The sequence below is a fragment of the Microtus pennsylvanicus genome, chromosome 1 (genome assembly GCF_037038515.1).
Source record: "Microtus pennsylvanicus isolate mMicPen1 chromosome 1, mMicPen1.hap1, whole genome shotgun sequence".
Lineage (NCBI taxonomy): Eukaryota > Metazoa > Chordata > Mammalia > Rodentia > Cricetidae > Microtus > Microtus pennsylvanicus.
Genome location: NC_134579.1, coordinates 211,350,015 through 211,372,384, shown reverse-complemented (window position 1 = coordinate 211,372,384; position 22,370 = coordinate 211,350,015). Strand labels below are relative to the sequence as shown.

General features: G+C 49.8%; 1 protein-coding gene across 13 annotated transcripts in view; it reads right to left on the bottom strand.

Moving 5' to 3' along the window:
• Positions 1-22,370, bottom strand: part of Synj2 (synaptojanin 2) — a 101,544-nt gene that overhangs the window by 49,384 nt on the left and 29,790 nt on the right. For 5 of the 13 annotated variants that reach the window (XM_075950385.1, XM_075950417.1, XM_075950407.1 and 2 more), the window contains exons 2-4: positions 19,362-19,448; positions 8,692-8,962; positions 4,242-4,467 (exon numbers count right to left, since the gene is read on the bottom strand). In XM_075950385.1, coding sequence (XP_075806500.1) covers positions 4,242-4,467; positions 8,692-8,962; positions 19,362-19,448 — 584 coding nt within the window. Of the gene's footprint in view, positions 1-4,241; positions 4,468-8,691; positions 8,963-9,414; positions 9,667-19,361; positions 19,648-22,370 lie in introns of those variants that run through there. The other 8 variants (XM_075950486.1, XM_075950500.1, XM_075950425.1 and 5 more) reach the window with 6 other exon arrangements.

Below are 22,370 nucleotides of genomic sequence, written 5' to 3'. Positions count from 1 at the left end.
CTTGAACTCAGATTGTCAGGCTTGGTGGCAAGTATCTTTTACCTACTGAGCGGTCTATCTGGCTTGTCACTCTTCTCTCTGTGGTTCCTCTATCAGTTTGACGAATGATGCCTGTGTCAAGCATCCGAGTAACAACTGCAGGACTTCACGTAAGACCGTAGCTTTGCTATGTTCTAGCAGGGTTCAGACCAACAGCCAACAGGGCACCAGTACCAGATTCGCACTATCCTATTAGGCTCCCTTGCCTGCTGGGGCATGGTACTGACGTCATCAATTGCTGCTTACACCGTTGGTGAGTGACCAAATGCACAGCCTACCACTTCTTTACTGACAGGCGAAAGAGCTAGTAACACATCTCCTGGCTGGAGACAGACCCACTTTGAACTGTTTTGACATTTAAGGCCTCCGAGCACGGTGTATTATCTGTCATATTTTACCAAAAGTAGTGCTACAGGGCTCAGACTTCAGGGCACATTTTGAGCTGCCCCATCTAGCCAGGCTCCTATGGAATCACCACAGTCTTCAGTGGGTAAACCTCGCCCAGGCCACAGTGCAGGTTCTATTGCTCATGGCCCACTGCACCTTTTACTTCTCCTGGGCTCAGCAGATGTTGCAGGCCACAGCTGTGGCACCCTCAGCCTGGCTCCAGTCTCCTGTGGTCATCAGAAGCACCTCCATCAGCGGGTGACCACGAGGAGCCTTTGCCAGGGAAGCACCTCCAGGAGGGAGGAGGCCTTCCTGTTTTACTTCTGTTGTGTACACACACACACACACACACACACACACACCTGCATGCCAGGGCAGGGGCAGGAGGTATCCTGTTACTGTAGGCCTGAACCCCACTTGTGCATGGTAAAACGATGGGAAGAAGAGGTCCTACAACGGGCACTCAGGGGCTAAGAGGCCCACAAGCAGACCCTGCTGAAAAGCCAATAGCTCGTTTCTCAATTGCCATTGGCCCATCCCAGAGGTCATTTCCCAGTTTTATGCAGTTAGATTGCCCTGGGGTTCTGGCAGCTTGAGCCAGCCTGGGTTCCTGTGCCCCAGGTGGCCTGTCTGCCAGAAGCAGCATCAAATGCACATGTTCAGCCAAGCCTTGCTCTGGGTTTAAGATCATAGCCCTCGCGTAGCTTATGTCTAGTGAGAACGTTCTTGTGGGGTTGAGTTACACCCTCTCAGCTGCCAGTTGTTCTGGCCGGACAGCAGATGGTAGTGTCTGTCCATGAACAGCCCCTGCTACAGGGAGCGAGGTCAAGTGAGTTTATACAGATGCCAGCGTGGCCCAGAGGAGGAAAAAGAATTAAAACACAACACAACACACACACACACACACACACATACACACACACTGGGAAGACCACAAAGGCTTCTAGGAGCCAAGAAATCCCTCCTCCTATCCCAGGAAATCAGGAAGCAGCAAGCCCCTATGGCTCGACCCTCTTAAAAGCATATTAAAACTTAATCTCCATCATCAAATGGTGATTAGCACTCTGCCTTCACGGATTGATTAATCCACTCCTTCAATTAATGGGTTACCGAGTTATTTTAGGAATTGGTTTTCACATAAAGACCATGTTGGCTAGGTTTCCTGTGTGCTGCTTGTCACCCATCAGGACGCTCCAGCAAAGTCCGCACCAGATGTGGGCCCTCGACCTTAGACCAGAACTGCGAACCAAAACAAATCTCTTTTCTTTATAGCATACCCAGGATGTGGTATTGTGTTACAGCAGCAGAAAACGGACTGAGACCGGCTTTACATATCCCTGGGAGTATGGCTAGGCTGTTCTCATCTCTAAGGCCCAGTTGGGTGGGGCTGCCCCAAGGTGGAGACCTAGGAGATACACGGCAGGGTCCTCAATCTTGAGTAGTAACAAGTAACATGTGATAACGGGACAGATGAGTCACCAGGTGCCCTAAACGGCATAACCAGAGCAAAAGCCCCAGCCAGAGCCTGTGGAAATGCTGGCTTTACTTAGTGAGAAAAGCAAAGATCACGGAATTTCCCCTGCAATCAAAGCACTGCCCTTAAGAGGGGGTTTATGCCCCAGTGTTTATGGGTTCAGCTGTGTCCCTTCCAGAAACAGTATGCCACATGTTAAAGTCCTAGGCTCCAGTACTTCCAGCTGTGACCTTGTTTGGATAGAGGACCTCCGTGAATATAACTGGATAAGTGAGACCACCCCAGGGGTGGCTGAGCCCTTTGATCTAGTGTGACTGTGACTGGATGATGCTTCTGGGAACCACTTACACGGGACCACAGAAGCTGGAAGAGTCAAAAACGGATCCTTCCGAGGGATTTTCAAGAGACTATGGACCTACCTGACCTTGATTTTAGCCAGCCAGCCTCCAGAACTGTGAGAACAAATGCCTGTTGCCTCAACCACCAAGTGTGTGACACTTCATTACCCAGGAAACTCACTGGGTGCCCTCTCCAGTGTTTTATTTTATAGGACATGGGCAGTTGGTCCCCTAAAGATGTATTTTATAAGATACAGTAAGAAGCCACAGTGTTTCTAAGCTGGCTGAAAGCTAAACATTTGGGGACTTCCACCACCAGGACCAAATAAGTGGCCCTCTTCCCTCTGAGTGGGTGGGGGAAAAAATGCTGGGCTCAGGATGTCCTCTCGACCAAAGATGATCTCTGACCAGTTCCGGTACCAAGTTCAAACCCTGTGCGTGCCAATCCTTAACAACACAGCTTTCTACCTGGTATGGTATCATGACCAGCAAAATGAAACAACAATAACAACAAAAAAAAACCCCAGAACTCTGTCTGAGAACAGAATGGACATTTTTATCTGGATACCAGATACAAAAAAAGGGGATGAGGCAAAGAAAGTGGACACAAGAACCTTGGGGGTCATTGTCACTGAGAAGACATGAACAGGAAAAAAGGAAATGGCTCCCACGGTGGAGCATGTATTCTCTTTCTTCCACGGTGGAGCACGTATTCTCTCTTTCTCCAACCAATCATTATTTAATAGCCTTGTCACATTCAGAGGGGCAAGAAACCCTTCCCAAGATAGTAATTATACCCACAGATCTTTTGAGGGCTCCTGCTCCAACTTCCCTCTGACTCCACCAGGGGCCTTCACCTTTGGTGACAGTGTTTCTGCAAACTGGACCCCCACACTGGTTTGAGCCATCACTGAAGGTCGGAGCACGCAGAGGTTCACGTGCAGTGGACGGTAACGTGCACATCTGTGCTGAATTAAACTGGTGCCCTCATAGGGTGCCTCTCAGGCACACCGCGGCGAGAACTGCAAAGCTGCAGGGACACACAGGGGGCCTGCAGCCCAGAGTGGAATCACATCTGGGCCTCCTGGGCTTTCCCTTCCTGCAGCTGATCCCATCGCTCTTCTGCAAGGTGGCACTCAGGGAGCAAGTAAGAATAACAACAACAGCAAAATAAATAAAATAAAAATAAAAAAACAAGGTGCAAGACAGCGTCTTGGGGAGTGAGAACAGAAGCTAGGAAAAGAAACTAAGGAGGTATTACAGATGGCTCTCCTCCATGGGCGCTGACAGCAACTGCTCCAACACACCGTCACACTCCCAGGCTCTAACAGGCTTTCAGAATAAAGTTCCTGCTGATACAGAATTTTTTTTAAAAAAGTGTCTTCCTCCATTACTCTATTGCATTCTTTGTTTACCCTAAAAAGACTTCCAGCTCGTATTGGTTTGTCAACTGCTCCTGGAGTAAGTGCTCCTCTCTATGGCTATGGCCCCCATTCTTGAGCCCTTCTGCTTAAAATACATTAGAAGGAGTGGGAGATGAGAAAGCGTTTGCCACATAAGTCGAAAGACCTGAGTTCAATCCTGGGAATCTATATAAAAGCCAGATCCATTGGCACATGCTGGTAATCACAGCTCTCAGTAGGCAGAATCAGGAACATCTCTAGGACTTGACAGACAGTCATTATAGCCAAATTGGTGAGCTCTAAGTTCAGTCTTAGGTTCTCAGGCACACGCACACACACACACACACACACACACACACACACACACACACCGTAAGCAAATACTATCTTTTCAGAATGAGTTGTGAATCAAAAAGACAGACCAGCCAAGTCAGAGGCAAGTGTCAAGTAATGCTCCAATTACACACATACATACACACACACAGGAAGAAGCCATGGTCAGAAACCTGCTCACACGCATCAGGGTCTCTTCCACTCACAATAGAAAGCACGCATGCGTGGGAGGCATCGACTCTGCCATGGACGGGCCTGGGTACTCACCTGCTCTGTCTCCACGAAGTTGGACACGTGGCCATCGTCGTTCACACCGCGGGTGAGGAAGCGAGTGCCTGCTCGTTCACAACTGATGCGAGAGATGAGGCAGGCCTTGGCCTGCTTGTGGGAGGCATACACTGTGCGGATGGTCACCAACCCACAGATGACTTTCAGCAACCAGTCACAACAGCTCACCTGGTGCTGCCTCAGGGGCACATGCAAGAGCTGGTTCCTGTAAAACAGACCCACCTTTGGGTCACCCTACCAGACGCTACAAAGGCTGCACCCAGAGCCAAGTACTAAGGAGCTTCCCGTAGGCCCCATTGCTCCACTAGGCTGTTACATGCAATTTCATCCAAACGGAAACATTCTATCCTGGAGGGAAAGTCACTAAGCCTCGGAAGTTCTAAAGGGAGGCTCTTTAAAATTCAGAAAGTTCTAAACAGAAATTCCTTAAGCTAAGGAAGTAAACAATTCACAAGTCTCAAGAAGTCCCCGAAACTTAACAGATTTATAAAGGCCTTTCCCATCGTCAGGTTATATAACCAGCAAGGACTGCTAAGGAGAGGAGACGCTGACCTGTGACCTGCCTGCAAGTGTTCAGAGATGCACATGGTTCTAGCTTTCATAAGTTCTCACTCACACTGGAGTAGGTGTCCTGTAATGCAGCTGCCTTTGTGTTGCCCAGGCTTCTTTAAGTAAACTCTAACCCACACTCCTGCAAGTATCCTATGTGAGCTCAGTGCTTCACTGGGTTGTTCTTTGGTGGTGTTATTATTCCGGGCTACTGTGAGTTCCTTAGCTAAGGTGGAGAGACATTTTGTCATGTCCCTGAGGAAGAATTATCACCCAACAGAGGCCAACAATGACTGCTCTCCAGTGGGTCCTACAGTTGGAACATATAGATTCGGAAAGTTCTGTGCTTCTGAGACTCCAGATGGCAAGGCCATTGTGATATGCACAGGAGGAAGAGGCCAGAAGTCCTTTCCTTATGCTACTACCAGGTGACAGTAAGGGCCAGAGGGAACACAACTGGAAAGGAAGCCACCCATTCAGGGACCTTAAGAAGAGCTTGTTTAGAACTGTCTGCCATGTTCTTTATTAGAATAAAGTATTTAGTCATGGGTCTGAGACCTGGTGCAGTAGTTAGGAGCTTGTGCTGCTCTTGCAGAGGATCCTAGTATGGTTCCCAGCATCCACATCGGAAAGCTCACAACCCCTGTAATTCCAGCTTCAGGGGACCCAACTCCCTCCCCCTCTGACCTCTGTGGGCAGCTGTACTCATGTGCATACATACACACATAACTAAAATCACTCTTTACAAAATCGCTCATGTTTTAGCCAGCAGTAGTGGCACCTGCCTTTAATCCCAGCATTCAGGAGGTAGAGGCAGATGGATCTCTGAGTTCAAGGCCAGCCTGGTCTATAGAGCGAGTTCTAGGACAGAGCTACACAGAAAAATCACTGTCTCAGAAAACAGTAAAAGAACATTACTCATGTTTTGATTAAGTAATAACACTAGGCAAAGATAAGATGACATAAGACTGTATTTAATATGCATGCACTTATACACATTACACATATGCACACATACAGAGCGGGGTGAATATAATGAGAGCACTGTGAGGAAATCCAGAATAAGTAAATAGGGATCAGATGAAAATAAAAGTTGGTCAAAGCTCCAGTATTTCTTTCCTCTCCACACCCTGCAGATTATTCTGGGTTCTGCAGTCTGTGGTGATTGTAATGGTTAAAACAGGACACATCCCCAACCTTAATATGAGGGTTTGTCCCTAGCTGTATTGTATCTTGTTATGCCATGTTCAGCTGATATCACCAGGAGACCTGCTTTTTTTCTGAAGGGAAATGGAGGAGGAGTGGATCTGGGGTGAGTGGGTGAGGCTGGGAGGAGGAGAGGGAGGGGAGGCTGAAGTCAGGGTGTATTGTATGATAGAAAAATAAACAAGCAAATAAAAAAGCAAAAAGCAAACAAACACCACCAACAAACACAGGACACATGCTAGAGTCCACAAAGCAGCATTCCAAAATTATTGGCGTGGACTGGTCTAATCCATCCGTGCGTGGCCCCACGTGGAAGGCATTATTATCAGAAATCCCATTTAATAAAACTGAGACTTGAGAACTAAATTGCTTGCCCAAGACCACAGAGTCGGCAAATGCAGTGTGGTGTTCTAAAGCCAAGTCTGAGAGTTTGATTTTATTGACTGATTCATTGATTGGTTGACTGTAGCGAGACATAGAACTCGGGACTTTATGCATGCTAGGTGAGTCCTCTGTCACCGCCTCACTCCAGCTGTCCCGGATGAAAGCCCTACAGTTGCACAGGGTTGAGCTATCCTCCCATCCCCCACCCCACCATCAACCAGCCTCCCTCATACCCCGGAGGCCCGAACAGTGCCAGTCTGAGACTTGTCACTGGGGAACTTTCTCTTGCAGGGTCTGGAACAAATCTAGGTCACAATGGCCTATTTGTTTAAAAAAAGGAAGCCGGTTCCTGCCCTAGAGCTCAATTCCCTGGAGATGTGTGTGAGTGGAGGATCTCTGTGTTTCAAAGCCTTTGCCCTGAGGCCAGCTTCTGGGAATGTGACCACTGCCAGCCACTACCACCCGCACGCAGCCAGTCAGCCCTGAGAGCCCTGCCCACCATTTGGGTTCCCACAGGTGCAGGACTGCTGTGTGTGACAATGGCTGAGAACCAAGACCTCACAAAAACAGGCTGCTTTCAGAGCCACTCTCTGGGTTTCAGATAATAAGCTCCTTTAGTAACATACATTAAATGTATGTCCCCTGTCACTGGGGGCACGGGGAGGAGCCTCTGTCAACTGGACAGCTCTGGTCATTTACTTAAGTGGCTCTGGAGAGGACAAGCTTAGAGAAGATCCGAATCTTCAATGAGGGACAGCTTTGCACTTCCTGCCAGGCCTCGAGTGCATTAGGAAGTGACAACCATTGGGGCAGGATGACCCCACTGCTGTGCTCTTTCCTGTGCTCACCAGCTGTATCCTACGTGGACTCCATCTGCCTCCTGCCATGGCTTCCAGACCTCAGCACGATACAGTGGGGTTGGGTGATCTGGCTGCGGCCACTCTGCCTGCTGACTCTGATGTGGTCAGCTTCAGGGGCCGGGGTGGGTACCCACCTGTACCCCCACCCGTACCCACCCGTACCCACCCGGTGCATTCTACAGACAGTCCCTCCTCTGAAATCCAAATCTAGCCTGGAATCTGCTTTAAAAGGGGCACAACAGCACCTCCTCTCCTCCGCGCCCTCTCTGCTCCACCTCTTTACCTCCCTGGCTTTGTGCTGTCTCACATCTGCTGCAGAGCGCTCAATGGGAAAGCAGGAACACAAGCGCTGGGGTAAGCCGGATGCCCAGGATCTCCTGTTTCCAAGGAATGCCACCGCCTCGTTTGTGTTCACAGATATCGCTGTTTCTGAACCTCTGCACAAGACCTTCCCAGCCTTGGGCCACAGTGCAAAGGAACGTGCTGGCCCCCCAAGAATAATCAGATATCACAGAAGGGCCAGCAAGCACCTGGCATCTTCAACTAACTGCATGATCTGCAGCACACCTGGGCAGCTGGTTAGAAACGTGGACGGGGTCTCAGACTCGGTCCCCACCTAGATGCATGCACTAGAGCATGCATCACAACAAAACAGGCAGGATTTCATTTGTGTTCCAAACCTGAGTACATAAACTGGCAAACTGGAGAGGACCTGGGAGGACATAAAGGCAGGGTGCGAGGGGTGAGACAGGTTGATTTATCAAAATCAAAAAAGAGGTGAAGAATTCACGAGCAGGGAGCTGACGCCCTATAGAAAGGACCCTTAGCCTACCACGGGAGCCTTTGCTGATTCCTGTGGGCGAAGCCAGGCAGGCACCAAGGAAGGGCAGGAACAAGCCTCCATTTCTGTGTCTAGCTTGGAGGCTAGTGTGGCTCCAGAGAGGGCTTTGGGCTAAAGCATTAAAAGACAAGGTTTACAAGAAAACAAGCAGCAGATTCCCACCGCAATGCTTCTGCCCACTTCTCTTATCCTCAGCAAATGTGAGGAGAGCGGCGCTCTAGAGAAGGCGCGAGCACGGTCCCTGCCACCATTGCCTTCTCAGCTTCCACACAATGGCAGGTCCGTGATCCAAAGCTCTGGACCAGCTTAGGAGAGCATCAGTGCAGAGAAGGCCTGAGTAAGTAAAGCCCCAATATTCTACCCAGGGAACAGAGTTTCTTTTCTAGATCTACCTGGGACCACAGGAATACACGCCTGGAGCAAAGCCCGCAGGGTAGAGATGCTGGATTAGCTATCTTTTCTCACTGAAGAGAGCAAATGAGACTCTAAGTGCCACTCCAGAGCTGATCCAGCACCCCAGGCAGATGCACGATGGAAGACATTCGCTCTGTGTTACCCAGAATCTGCCCTCTGTGACCCAGTGCCTTACCAGAAGAACGAGGTCCCCCATTCAGAGCAGTCATCACCCTGTTTCTGCGCCCTGATGGTCAGATCAAAACTGGAGCCATCATTGGGCCATGCAAAATAAAACACCCCTGAGCTCAGGATTTTCTTCAAGGCGAGCAGGCGGTCCTCTTCCTTGGCCTCTTCCTGAAGCGGGCAAAACTCAGTGGCGGTGATTTTGTAGATCTCTGCATCTGGAATTCTGCCCACTGATGTGCAGCCTGTCACCAACACCAGGAAGCTCAAGGGGACCCCACCTGGGAGGGACATAGAGAAGATGAAGGATTATGGATACTGAGCAGGCTGCAACCCAGCTCAAACGCCAACCCTAACTGGAGGGTATTTCTAACTCTTGTTCCCTAGGCCCTAAGGTAGTGCCTACCTACCCAGTCTGTACCCCAAGCAGTGCCACACCCATCAGAAATTTGTATTCCTCCTCAGCTCAGAAAAACAGCTTCTGCTCTAACAGACCCTAGGGTGAGTCTGACGTGAAGGCTTTCCCACAGCTCGCTCGCTAGCCTACCGTTCTGCTCAGCTCTCAGCCTCAGCTCTCTCCACAGGACTGAAGGAGAGGCTTTGTCTCCCAGCCATCTACCCTATAGACCAGCACACTCCTTTTAGCATCCTCTCTTCCTAACCCCAGCCCTCTTCCAAATCTGTGCCCACCACCTTCCAATTCACCCTCTTCAGCTCAACCCTTATTCCTTACCCGTTGCCTGGGCACCCTCCCAGGTAATGCAGGCATGGCCTTCTTAAACACAGCGGATAGCAGACTTCCCCTGCTCAGATCCCTCTGTGGCTCCCACTGAACCCTACCCCAATGACAGAAATGCAAACCCCTCCCGAGGCCTCCTGTTCTGTATCCTGCCCCGTATCTCACCCCCACCCCATATGCGGACTGTTCCCAGGCAGCTGCTCCCAGGGCTGTGCTCTGCTGCTTCTCCATGCAGCACACATTCTTACAGTCAGTCTGTAGTTTGATGGGAGACATCCTCCCACTTGGAGAAAGGCTCCCTTGCCATCTGCCCAGCAAGGGACTCCTTCCAACCTCCCAGCTGACTTCCCTGCCTCAGCTCTCTCCTGGCCAGGTAGAAGCATGCGTTTTTGGTCCTAGCCTTACACCTTCTGGAACCCCAGGAGCCTTTCTTCCCTCACTGGGTAAACCCCTGACCCTCCTTTGGGTCTATGGGTAGCACTTCCTCCGGGAAGCCGGACCTGCTCTCCAAAGACAGTAGAATGCCCCTCTTTGTATCAGAAGTTTCCCAGCGGCACGTGGGCACAGAAAGCCAGTAGCCTTCATTCCAGCTGTGTCCCTCAGCAGCAGCGGTTCTCCCGAGGGGCAGGAACTCAGTGTACACTATCATCTACCACAGCACATGTATGTGAACACTTCCTAAATAAGTTCCAGTACAGGAGACTGATACACGCTTCTCCAAGCCCCTGCCACACTGTCCCTGGCTGCTCCTTTTCTATCCCACGTACCCTACTTCATAGCAATACTACCCAAGTCAAGGGGTGGTGGCCATACTGTGTGCCCTTCCAAAACACAGGGTCCAAGAGATACCCCCAGTGGGTGATGGGCCTGGATCTATCAGGAAGTTCTTCCCACCCAGTAAGGTTTACTCCACATGGCCAGCAGCCTCTCGCTGGCTGAAATGATGCTTTATGCCATTCTCATACGCTTTCATAAAAGACCACAAAGGCAGCAAACCCAACCACCCGCCGCCTCCAGCAGGCTGCCCTTCTTCTTCACTGGTGGAATGCGGTTCCAGCGAGGGGATGATTGGTTTTTATTAAAGAGTAAGTAGGTCACGGCTCACACATGCTGACTGATGCACTTTGGGGAAGGAGGGTGCCCACGGGGCGAGGATATTGAATTGGCATGTGCATCCTCAGGAAGCCACTCTGAAATAACGTAAGCACCAGAGTTCTGCTGGGCCATTAAAGCAGTTAAGGTTTTCCCAGCAGGGTAGGTGAATTTCAGTGAGGCTGAGGCGGTCCGCAGCCTGGGCACCCGGCTCCCTGAACTGATGAGCTCAGTGCTAGGGGAAAACAGTATTGAGCAAAGTTCCCTTGCAGGGTCAAGACAGGGCCCCATGATCTGGGCTGGGGCTCAATGAAAGAGAAAGGGATGAGGAAGGATTGTGGGGCAGGGGAAAGGGGACTCTTACAGAGAATGAGAAGAAATGGTGTCACCACGGGAAGGTGCCCTTCAGCTGGGGCAGCACCCCGGAAGGCACAGAGGCAAATCAGAGCCACTCGGTGTGCACAGCCGAGCCAAATGCCTCCACATATCTGATACACAGGATGATGCTCCGCACACCAGGTACTATACAGTGCCTTAGTCATCCCAACAACCACCATTGTCAGCCCATTTTATAGAGAGGGGAAAGGAGGCAAGCAGAGGCTAAAAAGCCAGGGGTGACTGAGAAGGGGAACTGGGATCACCTGGATCACCTGAATCCACTTTCTGGCTATACCACTTGGGCAAGTTACTCGGGCTAAGTCCTGCTCTCCAGCGGGCACTTGCCATGCCCCTGGTGGGTAGTAGTGAAACTGGGCTGAACAACACTGCTCCCGAGAGTCAGCACTGCCATTTCACATGCAAAGTCCCCAGGGGAACTAATCAGGACCCAGGCACACTATTCCGGGTTGAAACCCCACCGCCACGTGGGGTTTTCTTTAAGCCTGAGGTCTGCCTGCCCCTGGCCTTTTGACACCTTAATCTTGGACTATAAGATAGGTACTTACAAATGTTTGTGAGCCACAGCTCTAGTCTCTGGAACTTTACTACAGCTACCAAATAATGATGATGATAATAATAATGCACACCCAAGTTTTCACCTGTATCTTAAAAGCAGTATTGTGACAGCAGATGGGCAGGTGCGAAGTACTGTTAAAAATCTCTTAAAATCGTAATTAATGTTAATAAATCGTTTGAGTTTTTATTGTAAAGCTGGTATTCATTTTCCTATAAATAGGGCAGTGGGGGGATGGGCAATCTGACTCATTGGCAGCTGTTGGACTCTTGTTGCTTTGAGCAAAGAGACATTCAAACAACTGGTAGATTACCTTGCACCATCGCCAGCTGTTTTGAAGACTTCGCAGATGCCTTGGAAAAAACTCACAAGGACCACAGCTGTGGCTCTGAGTCCTGAGGGCACAGCCTCAGCCAGGACTGTGTGGAAGAGTTCATTCCAAACTTATTTTTTTTTAATTTATTTATTTATTAAGGATTTCTGCCTCCTCCCCGCCACGGCCTCCCACTTTCCTCCCCCTCCCCCAATCAACTCCCCCTCCCTCATCAGCTCGAAGAGCAATCAGGGTTCCCTGCCCTGTGGGAAGTCCAAGGACTGCCCACCTCCATCCAGGTCTACTAAGGTGAGCATCCAAACTGCCTAGGCTCCCCCAAAGCCAGTACGTGCAGTAGGATCAAAAACCCATTGCCATTGTTCTTGAGTTCTCAGTAGTCCTCATTGTCCGCTATGTTCAGCAACTCCGGTTTTATCCCATGCTTTTTCAGACCCAGGCCAGCTGGCCTTGGTGAGTTCCCTATAGAACACCCCCATTGTCTCAGTGTGTGGGTGCACCCCTCTGCTATCAAGCATCATACAAGACATTGAAACCACTTCAACCAAGGCCTAAGAAGCACATTTTCCCAGCGGCCTAGCTGAGGGATTGTTGCGATTGGTGCAAAAGGGAAAACACAATGATTAGTACAAACACACACTTTTATTTATATGCAAAGTGTGCTGATTGGTGCAAACACAAACCCTAATTTACATGTGAGGTGTCTCCTCATTGGTCTAAATACCCGACTGTATAAACAAGTTGCTAAGGCTCACTTAGTGAGTGGGCTGGGAGAGCCTGTGCTGCCAGGCCTGGGTGTAACAGCTCTAGCCCAATAAACGGCTTCCCTTAACGGACAGGAAGAAACAGCGGCAAGCTGCAGCAGTTGCAGAGGGGCAGGCAGCAGACCAAGCTGCAAAAGTGGCAAGACAACCTGCTGCCTGACAGAGACAGCCAGGGCAGGCATAGGGGAGATGGCAGTCAGTGCCTAAGAGAATGGAAGGCTGGGAGCAAAGGAGGATAGAGCCTACATATAGAGACTTAAGTCTCTGGGAGAGTTCCAGCTGCCAAGCCTCCAAGGCCAAGGGTCTCAGACACTCAAGGTCTGGGAGCAATAGCACAGGCTACTGTCAAGGGCTGAAGAATCACGATGCCTGGCCTGCCCACAAGCTTCAATGCAAGGGTTAAGGAAGCTGGATGACTTCCTGCAGGCCTACAAAGTTTTAGACCTAAGGGTCCGATGCCAAGGGCCTGCAGGACAGGTGTGACACCAGAGGGCTCCACGTGCCCTACTCCTCCTCTTTCTCCCACCACTTAACACTGTCCAACACAGAAGACACAAAACCTCCAAAGACCAGCACTTAGAGAGCTTCTCCTTGCCCTCCTACGACCTCTATCTGGGTAGAAGAGAAGGATGCTTTCAGTTGATTGGCAGCATTATATTTCGAAGCATATTCTAGGTTTTGACAGGTAAAAGAAAACTGCTAGACCCTTCGTTACCAGTGTCCAGCGGATGCTCATGACCGCCCGAGGATGCTCTTCCTGAACAGGTGGGTCCTCCAGACACATTCCCATCCTCTTTTCCTCAGACTCTCACCCTGTCACAGACCCTTCTGTGCTCTGAGTTCTCCACTGGTTGACCTCTTACTATTGGGCAGTTAACCAGTGTCTTAACCAGGCTCGGATTTATCATTGCAGTCAACTGTAGCACCACTCTGGGCAAACAGTATAAGCCGTACAATGCAAGCAAAACATTTGGATAAATCCTCATTTAACATAAAATGTAAAATCTGTAGTGACGATATTTTATAACAAGATGGTGAGTATTACCAGTTGATGGAAGGACAGTAGAATGCACCATTTCTAATTATGATTTTCTTTTGTAATGTTTACTTTACTGGTGTGTATTTGTGGGTGTGTGGGTGTGTGTGCACACATGCGTGTATGTCCATCCACAGAGACCAGAGGTGGTGGAACCCCTGGAGTCAGAATTCCGGGCAGTTGTGAGTCACAAATATGGGTGCTGGGAATTGAACCTGGGTCCTCTGAAAGAGCAGTACACACTCTTAACCACTAAGCCATCTCTCCTGTCCCTCTCAATAGAAAACTGTCCGTGTTGATGAATAGTTGGAAATAGAAAGATTACTTATAGAAATGTCACTCAATTCTTCAAGATCCTCAGTTGGTGCTAGAAAGGAATGGTAAGGAATTTATCAGCAAACTTAGTATTAATGCTGACAGATTATATTGAATTAAGTTCTTCAGTTAGGAGAAAAGCAAACACACGGCAGTCCCTGATTTACAAATGAATGGTACTGAGCCACTGACACGGCTGACTTCAATAGTACTGACAGCAATGTTTGGAAGCACACCTTTGTGTGGTACCCCGGAGTTCATCACCTCCAGAGCAGGGACGCTATAGCCATAGCCCAATGAGAGAAAATGACATAGAATGAAGGGGTGACTGCAGGTCAGACCAGGGGCACATTCCCAAACAGATCAGCTCCTAGAGAGAGCTGAGACCTGGGAGGTCTGTGCACTCTGTGGCCAAAGAGGAGTATGGACCTGTGGAGCCACGCTGGGCCATGGCCTCTCCTGGCCTTGCTCAGCAGCCCTCACTTGTGCTCCATGTGCTGTAGATTTTAAGGAAAGGTTCAGAGTCGAGCCCAGCTGTAAACTGGAGGTCACTGGCTCCTGCCCACAGGTCAGAGTTGTCTAGGCTGGCAATACCGCAGAGGCGCAACGCTGTGGGTCAAGGCGAGGCCAGAGGGGTCCACCTGCCTCAGACGTATGAGGAGGCCTCTCCTGGGGCTCACACCCTGACTCTAGAACCTGGGTTTTGCTTTTGACAATTTGATCAATTTTCTTATTGATACCAAGAAGCAAAGAAGTTCAACATCTAGGTTCAGCACGGTCTCAGGAGTGGCCGATGGAGGCCGAATTCAGGGGAAAACAGCGGGGATCTTACAGTAAGGTTAAAGATCCAGCTTAGATGGCTTTGTGGAGTCTATGCTCCTCCTGTGGTCTTTGGGGCCTCAGACAAGTGCTTCCCTTCTCTGAGCCTCACAATAGGACACACCAGGGATTGAGGCGTGTCCCAATCTCTCTCCGCTAATAGATTCTGATTCAAATGATGTGTGTCTCCACGGTGTGGGTTCTAGCCCCTCTTCCCTTCTGTTTACATAGCACTGAAGAGGTGCACTGACTACAACATGGTGGCTGGGTTCTCAGCTTGGGAGACTACATGTGTATGGTGCTACCCAACACTATAGAGGAATTTACACCAAAGAAATCGGCAGACACACTATGTCAGAGTCCCCACTCCCATAGCTGGAGGCCAAGCACTTGCCAACACACTCCTGGGTATAAGTATTAAAATAAAGTATTCAAAGACTGACAATGGCCAGTCCATTTCAAGACTTGCTGCAGGACATGGAACGCCCTTAGTCTCCAAAGGTTAGTGACTCAGACATCTCTCCAGAGAAATCCCCTTCTGAACCGACCTCTGTGAGTCTGTACCCTGACTATTCCAGGAAACGGCCACTGAAGCCACCAGCCTCACCTGTGGTCTCCTCCAAGCCTCTTTCACATTGCAGAACTTCTTAGGATGTAGTGCGGACAGACACACAGACACACAGACACACAGACACACACACACACAGGTCTCTCCCTTCGGTCTCAGGATGGCCACTGTGCCCATGTCATATCCTACCACATGACCAGCCTCCTTAGACCTCGAGGAGCACCCATACATTTCAAGGGTGTCATGTTCAGCCCCTCATAAAGAACTCTTAAAAACTCTGTGGGGGTGGGTGAGCTGGCTCAGTGGTAAAGGCACTTGCTGCCAAGCCTGGTGACCTGAGTTCAATTCCCAGGGTTCACATGCTGGAAGGGGAGCACCAATCCCTGCATGTTGTTTCTGGGCCCCACATTTATGCCATGACATGCATGTGCGTGCGTGTACATATGCTTTTTTTAAAAAGTTGCCAACTGTGTGGGAGGGGTGGCAAGACGGTTCGTCTAGCAGAGTTCTTGCCCCGATGCCTGGTGACCTATCCTAGTTTGAGTTTTGTAGCCGTGTCAAATGCCATGGCCCAAATCAACCTGGAAATGGGTTGATTTCATTTAGCACTTTGCGCGCCATCATCGAAGGGAGCCAAGAGCTGGAGACGGGAGCTGATGCAGAGGCCACGGAGGAGTGCTGCTTGCTGGCTTGCTGCCTCTTTTGCTGGTTTGTTTGGCTACTTTTCTCTTACAGTCCAGGGCCACCTGCCCAAGGACGGCACTGCCTACAGTGGACTGGACCCTCTTACATCAATCAGAAATCAAGAAAATGCCCCAAGGACATTCTCACAGGCCAATCTGATGGAGACAATTCCTTAATTGAAATTCCTTCTCCCCAGATATATCCACATTGTGTCAAGTTGATAAAAACCAACCAACACATGATCTTAGCTCAGGTTCCTGCAGGATAGAAGGAGAGAATCAACTCCTGCATGGTGTCCTTTGACCAAAACAGGAATGCTATGCATGCACATACACGTGGCCACACAGGCATGCACACATGTGCGCGTGTGCACATAACACACCCACCCACACCAAATATTCCTGCATGATAGGAGAGAACCAATGACTGCATGTTGACCTTTGACCTTAACACAAATGCCATGCATGCACATGACCACAATAAACAAACAAATAAAAATATATAAATAAGTACAAACAATGCAAAAATTAAGTATTGGCTTTGTGGGAAAGAGAGGAGTCAGTTTCTGTTCGTACAGAGGAACAGACCTAGAGAAAGCAACTGAGCACAGAAGGTAAGCTGTGAAGATGGAGCGGGGATCCAGGAGAATCTGGTGGGAAATTTCCAGGGCCATCGTGTGCCGGGTCTCAGGCTGTGAGCTGCAGAGATCCAGGAGACATAATCCATTACAGTCTGGGGTTTGAATCATCCCCGCAGCTAGGGAAGATGGGGGGAGGTCTTGATAGTCCAGGTCAAGAGAGAACCGAACCCCTGGGACTGTAGGGGTGGATTCTTCTTCCTGCTGTATGCCTTTCTGTGCTTGTATTGTGTATAAGCCAGCTCACTGCTAATCACGGGCACTCTTAGCCCTTCCCGCCGGCGGGAGCTCGGGATGGGCTTTCATGCAACCGCGTGTTTCTCAATTTCTAACACAAATGCCTGTTCTTCTTTCAAAGGACTGAACTTTAACTCTGTCTGAATTGAAAACCCAGGAGGAAACCATCAGAAGCCACACCCCACAGGGCACCATCCTCCAATGCCCCAAACACCCAAGGATGAGAAGCACAGAGGAAAACAGCCCAGGTCAAGGAGACACAGGGTAAGTAATGCTGGGTTCAAGCCAGTGCTTTCTGAACATACCAAAGGGGGGCGGTTGGCAAGGCTTGGTTTTAATGGCCAATCCTCCCATCTTTCAGATACACCAACACACTTTCCAGAAGTTGCTGACAAAGGGCCAGACACACTTAAAGTCACACTTCCTCACCAGCTCCGGAAGGGACTCATGAAGGCAGCTTTGGGGTCTGGGAGGACATCAGCAACCGTGCTGGTGTCTTCTCTGCACCCAAGCCTCCCGCTGATGAGGCACCCTGCTTGGCTGGCTGGTCTGACCTGGCCCAACAGGAGACTGTATCCACTCACTCCCTAGAGGGTAGTGGGGGTACTAGCTGAGGAAAGAGGACGCACAGACCTGGCCAGCTTGGAGGGCAGGGCCCTTGGCCACTCCACTCCCTGCAGCAGACCCCACAGAGACCCAGGCTCACCCAGACAAGGATTCTTTAAAGCTTGTTCCCCATCCTACTCAGAACCAACGCCCGTATCTGACCTCAGCTCACAGCTCAGGAAAACCCCTGTCCTATGAGAAAGTGAAGGCCAGCGCATGCCGCTCCTTCCTGTCGCTGGACACCAGTCCTCTAACAGGAAGATACACGAGGTCGGTTGAGATGCCACAGGGCACATGTGTAAAGTCTAGGTCCTACTTGAAAACAACTCGAGCTGGTGCCAGTGACCCTGCTTCCCTGGGTACGAGCCCCTGCCAGAGATAAATGTTTCATCCATTTGTGTTTAAAAAACTGCCAGCTATACCTTTAAGACCGGACTGTGAACCCTGCCAAGTGCCAGGGCGTTACACCAGAGATGACAAACGGGGGGAAAGGTGACTGCAGAAGGGTGCGAGAGGGCAGCTTCCAGGCCTTCCCTTCTGCAGGTGAGCAGGATGCCAATCAAGCCTACCTCCCTGGGGAGCAGGGCTAAGGCTAACAGCAGGAGGAGGCACCCCCCTTAAGGTCCTCGCAGGGCAAGATCAGGACTCCAGGCGTCTATAACCTCAGAAAGATTCCAGAGGCAAAGCCCAGCCCAAACCTCGGCTGCTCCCATTCTCATGAAAAAGTCAGTGTTTGGAGGCAGCTGGGAGTGTTGTAAATCCCAGCTGAACTCTTCACCCCAAGGTGAGTCAGGAAAAAATCTCTGAACCTGATTCCTTTCTCCTTTTCTGTAAACCGGGAGACGATGGTTATCTCATCAGCTGATGCTGAAGACTGAACATGTTAACTAGGTCTAATCTTTGGCACAACACAAGCATCTAGCAAGTTCATTTCGTCGCATGAGTACCGCATGTTTTTTCCTAAACATTTCCGATTTGGAAGTGAGGAGTGTAATCATCATATCTAGTGGTGGTGGTGGTGGGGAACACCCCACCACAGGAACGGCCCAGAAAAGTAGCGGCAAGCACATCACCGCTGTTTGGCTAGCCCTAAAACCCTGTCTGTGCAAACAGAGGCTGTGAGCTGCCAAGAAGCTTCTTCACATGCTTGGCTCACAACCCCCCCCCCCCAAGCCTGAATTTGGAAGCCTCCCAGCCGATCTCATTAGGAATGTGACCTGCGCCCTGGCCTTGGCTGGAAAGGCCACTGGACTCCACAGCCTAGTCTTTCATGATAGGTGAGACAGACTTCAAACAGGTTCTCCTCCCTGAGAGGGGGGGAGAGAAGGGCTGCAGGACAGGCGCTGCAGAGGTGGCTGCCACCAGCTCGGGGCAAGCAGGGCTACCCACTTCTTCCTGTGGGTTCTCTCTCTTTCGTCAGACCCGTTTGGATGCAGTTTCCTTTCTCTCTCACTCCCACATAAAGCATCGCAGTTTTTCTCTCCTGCCCCCACCTCCCTTCGAGCCCTTCCTCTCTCCAGATACACCCAGGATGTCCAGTGATGCTGCTTCAGGTGACCGTTTGAGCCATGGTCCAAGCCTACCTACCAGACGCGCCTAAAAAGCCAGACGCATAACATGTACGAGAAAGGATGAGCAGAAGCCCGACCACCTTGCAAAAACTCAGAACCGGAAAACAAGGCAGGTAAACTTCCCTGGGCTGGAAACCATGCCCTCCAGACAGGCGACTATCAGCCTTCTGCCAGCCCTCTCTCCCGCACTCCCCAAGAGGAGCAGGCTGAGAAACCTAAAGCAACATCTTCAGAAATGAAAGTAGAATATCTAACGGGACGGCCTCCCTGGCTAACACCAGGGGCTGCCCAAAGCTTGTTGGCCAGACTGCTGAGCCATGGGTACTCACCGGATTTTAACCTCAGCTCCCCGAGGCAGCCATAGGCATCCGTCAGCTTGCCATACTGTCCTTTAATGACTTCCTTCTCTTCCGGAGCTGAGGGGTGGGGAGGGGGGAAGAGAAACAGATCAGAGAGACATCAGCAAGCAAGTGGCTCTGTTCACGCTTGTTCATTCACGCTGCGTTTGCCAATCTGGCTCTCACCCACGCGAAAAAGGAAACACAGACAATAGCACGGCCCACAGACGCCATGTGTACAGGTTTTAGGATCCGAGAATCAGAAATGCAAAGATTTAGACCTTCCCACGGAAGGCTTGTTCTTTGGAAATACTGGCAGTTTCCTGTGTGTTGGGGGTGGTGGTGAGGAAGGTGCAGGGAGCCCTTGGGTGGATGGTGGTGCGGGGCACCTTGGGTCTGGCTGCTACCTTAGTCTTCATTGCACAACACACACTCAGAACAGGGTGAGGTCTCATAATCCATGTGCGATCCAGGCCTTTTTTTTTTTTTTAAGTGCCAGCCACAGGAACTTTATCTAGGAACTCCCCAAGACACCTGCTTCTAACGAGGCATCATCAGAGCACACAGGTCAGGGTGACTCAGGGCTGGGGCAAGTGAGCCCCAAGACAAGCTGCAGCGTGCTAGTCACCTGCTGGGTGACTAGCAATGATGTCAGTACCCAAACAATGTCCCAGCCTGGTTTAGGAGCAAGAAGGAAGTACACAGGGACAACAGCTGGGATGCCATAGACACGCGTCTTGGGATTCAAGGAGGGGGAGCAGGTCTACGGACCTTTCCTCGAAATGATGCTTCACCTGCATTAAGAACAATACACAGACCCGAATCACTGTGACATCACTACACTCTGTGAAAGACGTGGTCACTAAGGACCTCACAGATAACCCGTGTGCATAAAACATCCACAGCAGGTGAACTCAGAGAGGCAGAGAGCAGACTCAGGGGTGGCAGGGGCTGAGTGTGTACAAAGGAGCATGCAGGTTTGTTAATGGGGTCTTTTTTAAAAGGGGACAAAAATACTCTAAAATTAGATTGTAGGGATGGTCAGATAACCCTATAAATACTAAAATACTTTAAAAAACCATGAACTATATGCTTTCTGAAATCAGTTGTGTGGTATATGAATTACATTTCAATAAAGCTGGTATAAAAATTAACGACAAAGGAAGATGACAGGGCACTCATTTTACTGGAATCTAGTTACTAAATATTGAAAAATAGATTTATTTCTTATTGTGTGCGTGTATCGTGTGCATATATGTATATGTATTTGCATCACATGCATGTCTGGCACAGGTGGAGGTCAGAGGAGAGCATTGGCTTCCCTGGAATTGAAGTTACAGATGGCTGTAGCCACTATGTGAGTGCTGGAAACCAAACCCCGGTCCTCTGCAAAAGCAACAGGTGCTCTCAACTGCTGAGCCGTTTCTTCAGCCCATAGTTAGCGAAATATTTTACTGTCTGAAGTCCTTGCCTAGCACATAGGGTTTGAGCCCTAGCAACACACACAAAAATTTGCTATAATGTAGCAATATATATTCCTTATGGAGAGTATCTTTTAAAAATTACTTATTCTACATTTATTTTGTGGGGGTGGCACACACCACATGACATATGTGGAAATTATAGGATAATCTGCGGGAGTGGTTCTCCCCTTCCAACTGGTAGGATGGGGATTGAACCCAGGCAGTCAGGGTTAGTGGCAGGTGCCTCTACCCGCTGAGCCATCTCATTGGCCCTATTGCATCCTCTTAAATAACAAAATCTAAACTGGGAGAGGAGGCTCATGCCTGTAATCCTAGCACTCAGGAGTTGAGGCAAGAGGACTCACAGAAGTCAGCCAGGCTTCAGAGTGTGAGGTGGGCTTTGAGGTCTCATATATGCTCAAGCCACACCCAGTGTCTCAGACTACTTCCTGTTGCCTGCAAAGATGTAGGACACTTGGCTACTTATCCAGATCATGTCTGCTCGCATGCCACCACGTCACACCATGATGATAATATACTAAACCTCTGAACATGTAAGCCACCCCAATTAGATGTTCTCCTTTATAAGAATTTCCATGGTCATGGTGTCTCTTTACAGTAACAGAAACACCGAGACACAGTGGGAGGCTACCAGGTTCCCCTTGGCAGAACCTGCGATACCTACTAAACAGGACACAAGGATTTCAGGACTGGTGGCTGATGCACACCTGGAGCAGTCAGTAAGGTCAAAGACAGACCCTCCATCTCTGCAGACAGGATGGAGCCAGGAAGCCATCTGAAAAGGAAGGCTGAGCAGAGCGGTGGTGGTGCATGACTTTAATCCCAGCACTCGGGAGGCAGAGACAAGTAGATCTCTGTGAGTTCGAGGCCAGCCTGGTCTGCAGAGCAAGTTCCAGAACAGGCTCTATGGCTACAGAGAAACGCTGTCACAAAGAACAAAACAAACAAACAAACAAAAAAGAAATTGAATGCTGACCGTCACCATGACTGAGAAGCAGTAATAATATCCTATTGTGCTTTGTTGTATCAGGCAGCAGGGAGACTCAGTCCAAAACAGCCAATAGCCTGAGTTCTCCCCTTAGGGACACACACTCAGGTAAAGCCAGGGCCTTGACTATGCCTGAGGAAGAGACATTCAGAATGAAGCAAAGCTAGAGAACTGATTAGGTGAAGACAAGGGCAAGTGGATGCTTCCATAAACATCAGCATTCAGAGAGAGAACTTCTTAGGAAAGGACAGAACACGCTCAACCAAGACAGGCTCAGGAGGAGAGCTGCACTTTGATATTATCTTCATGGAGGCTAGATAAATGATTTTGTAGCTTATAAGTCATATGACTCAGACTGTAATTTATAAGGTTTGAAGATTAAGCCAAGTTTGATACTCATTTCTCATCTTAAAGAATCAACTTTTGTAGATAGCTCAGCAATCACAGACACTTGCCACCAAGCCCAATGACCCGAGTGTGATCTCTGGGACCCACACAGTAGAAGGAAAAACAATTTGTCTCAGACTC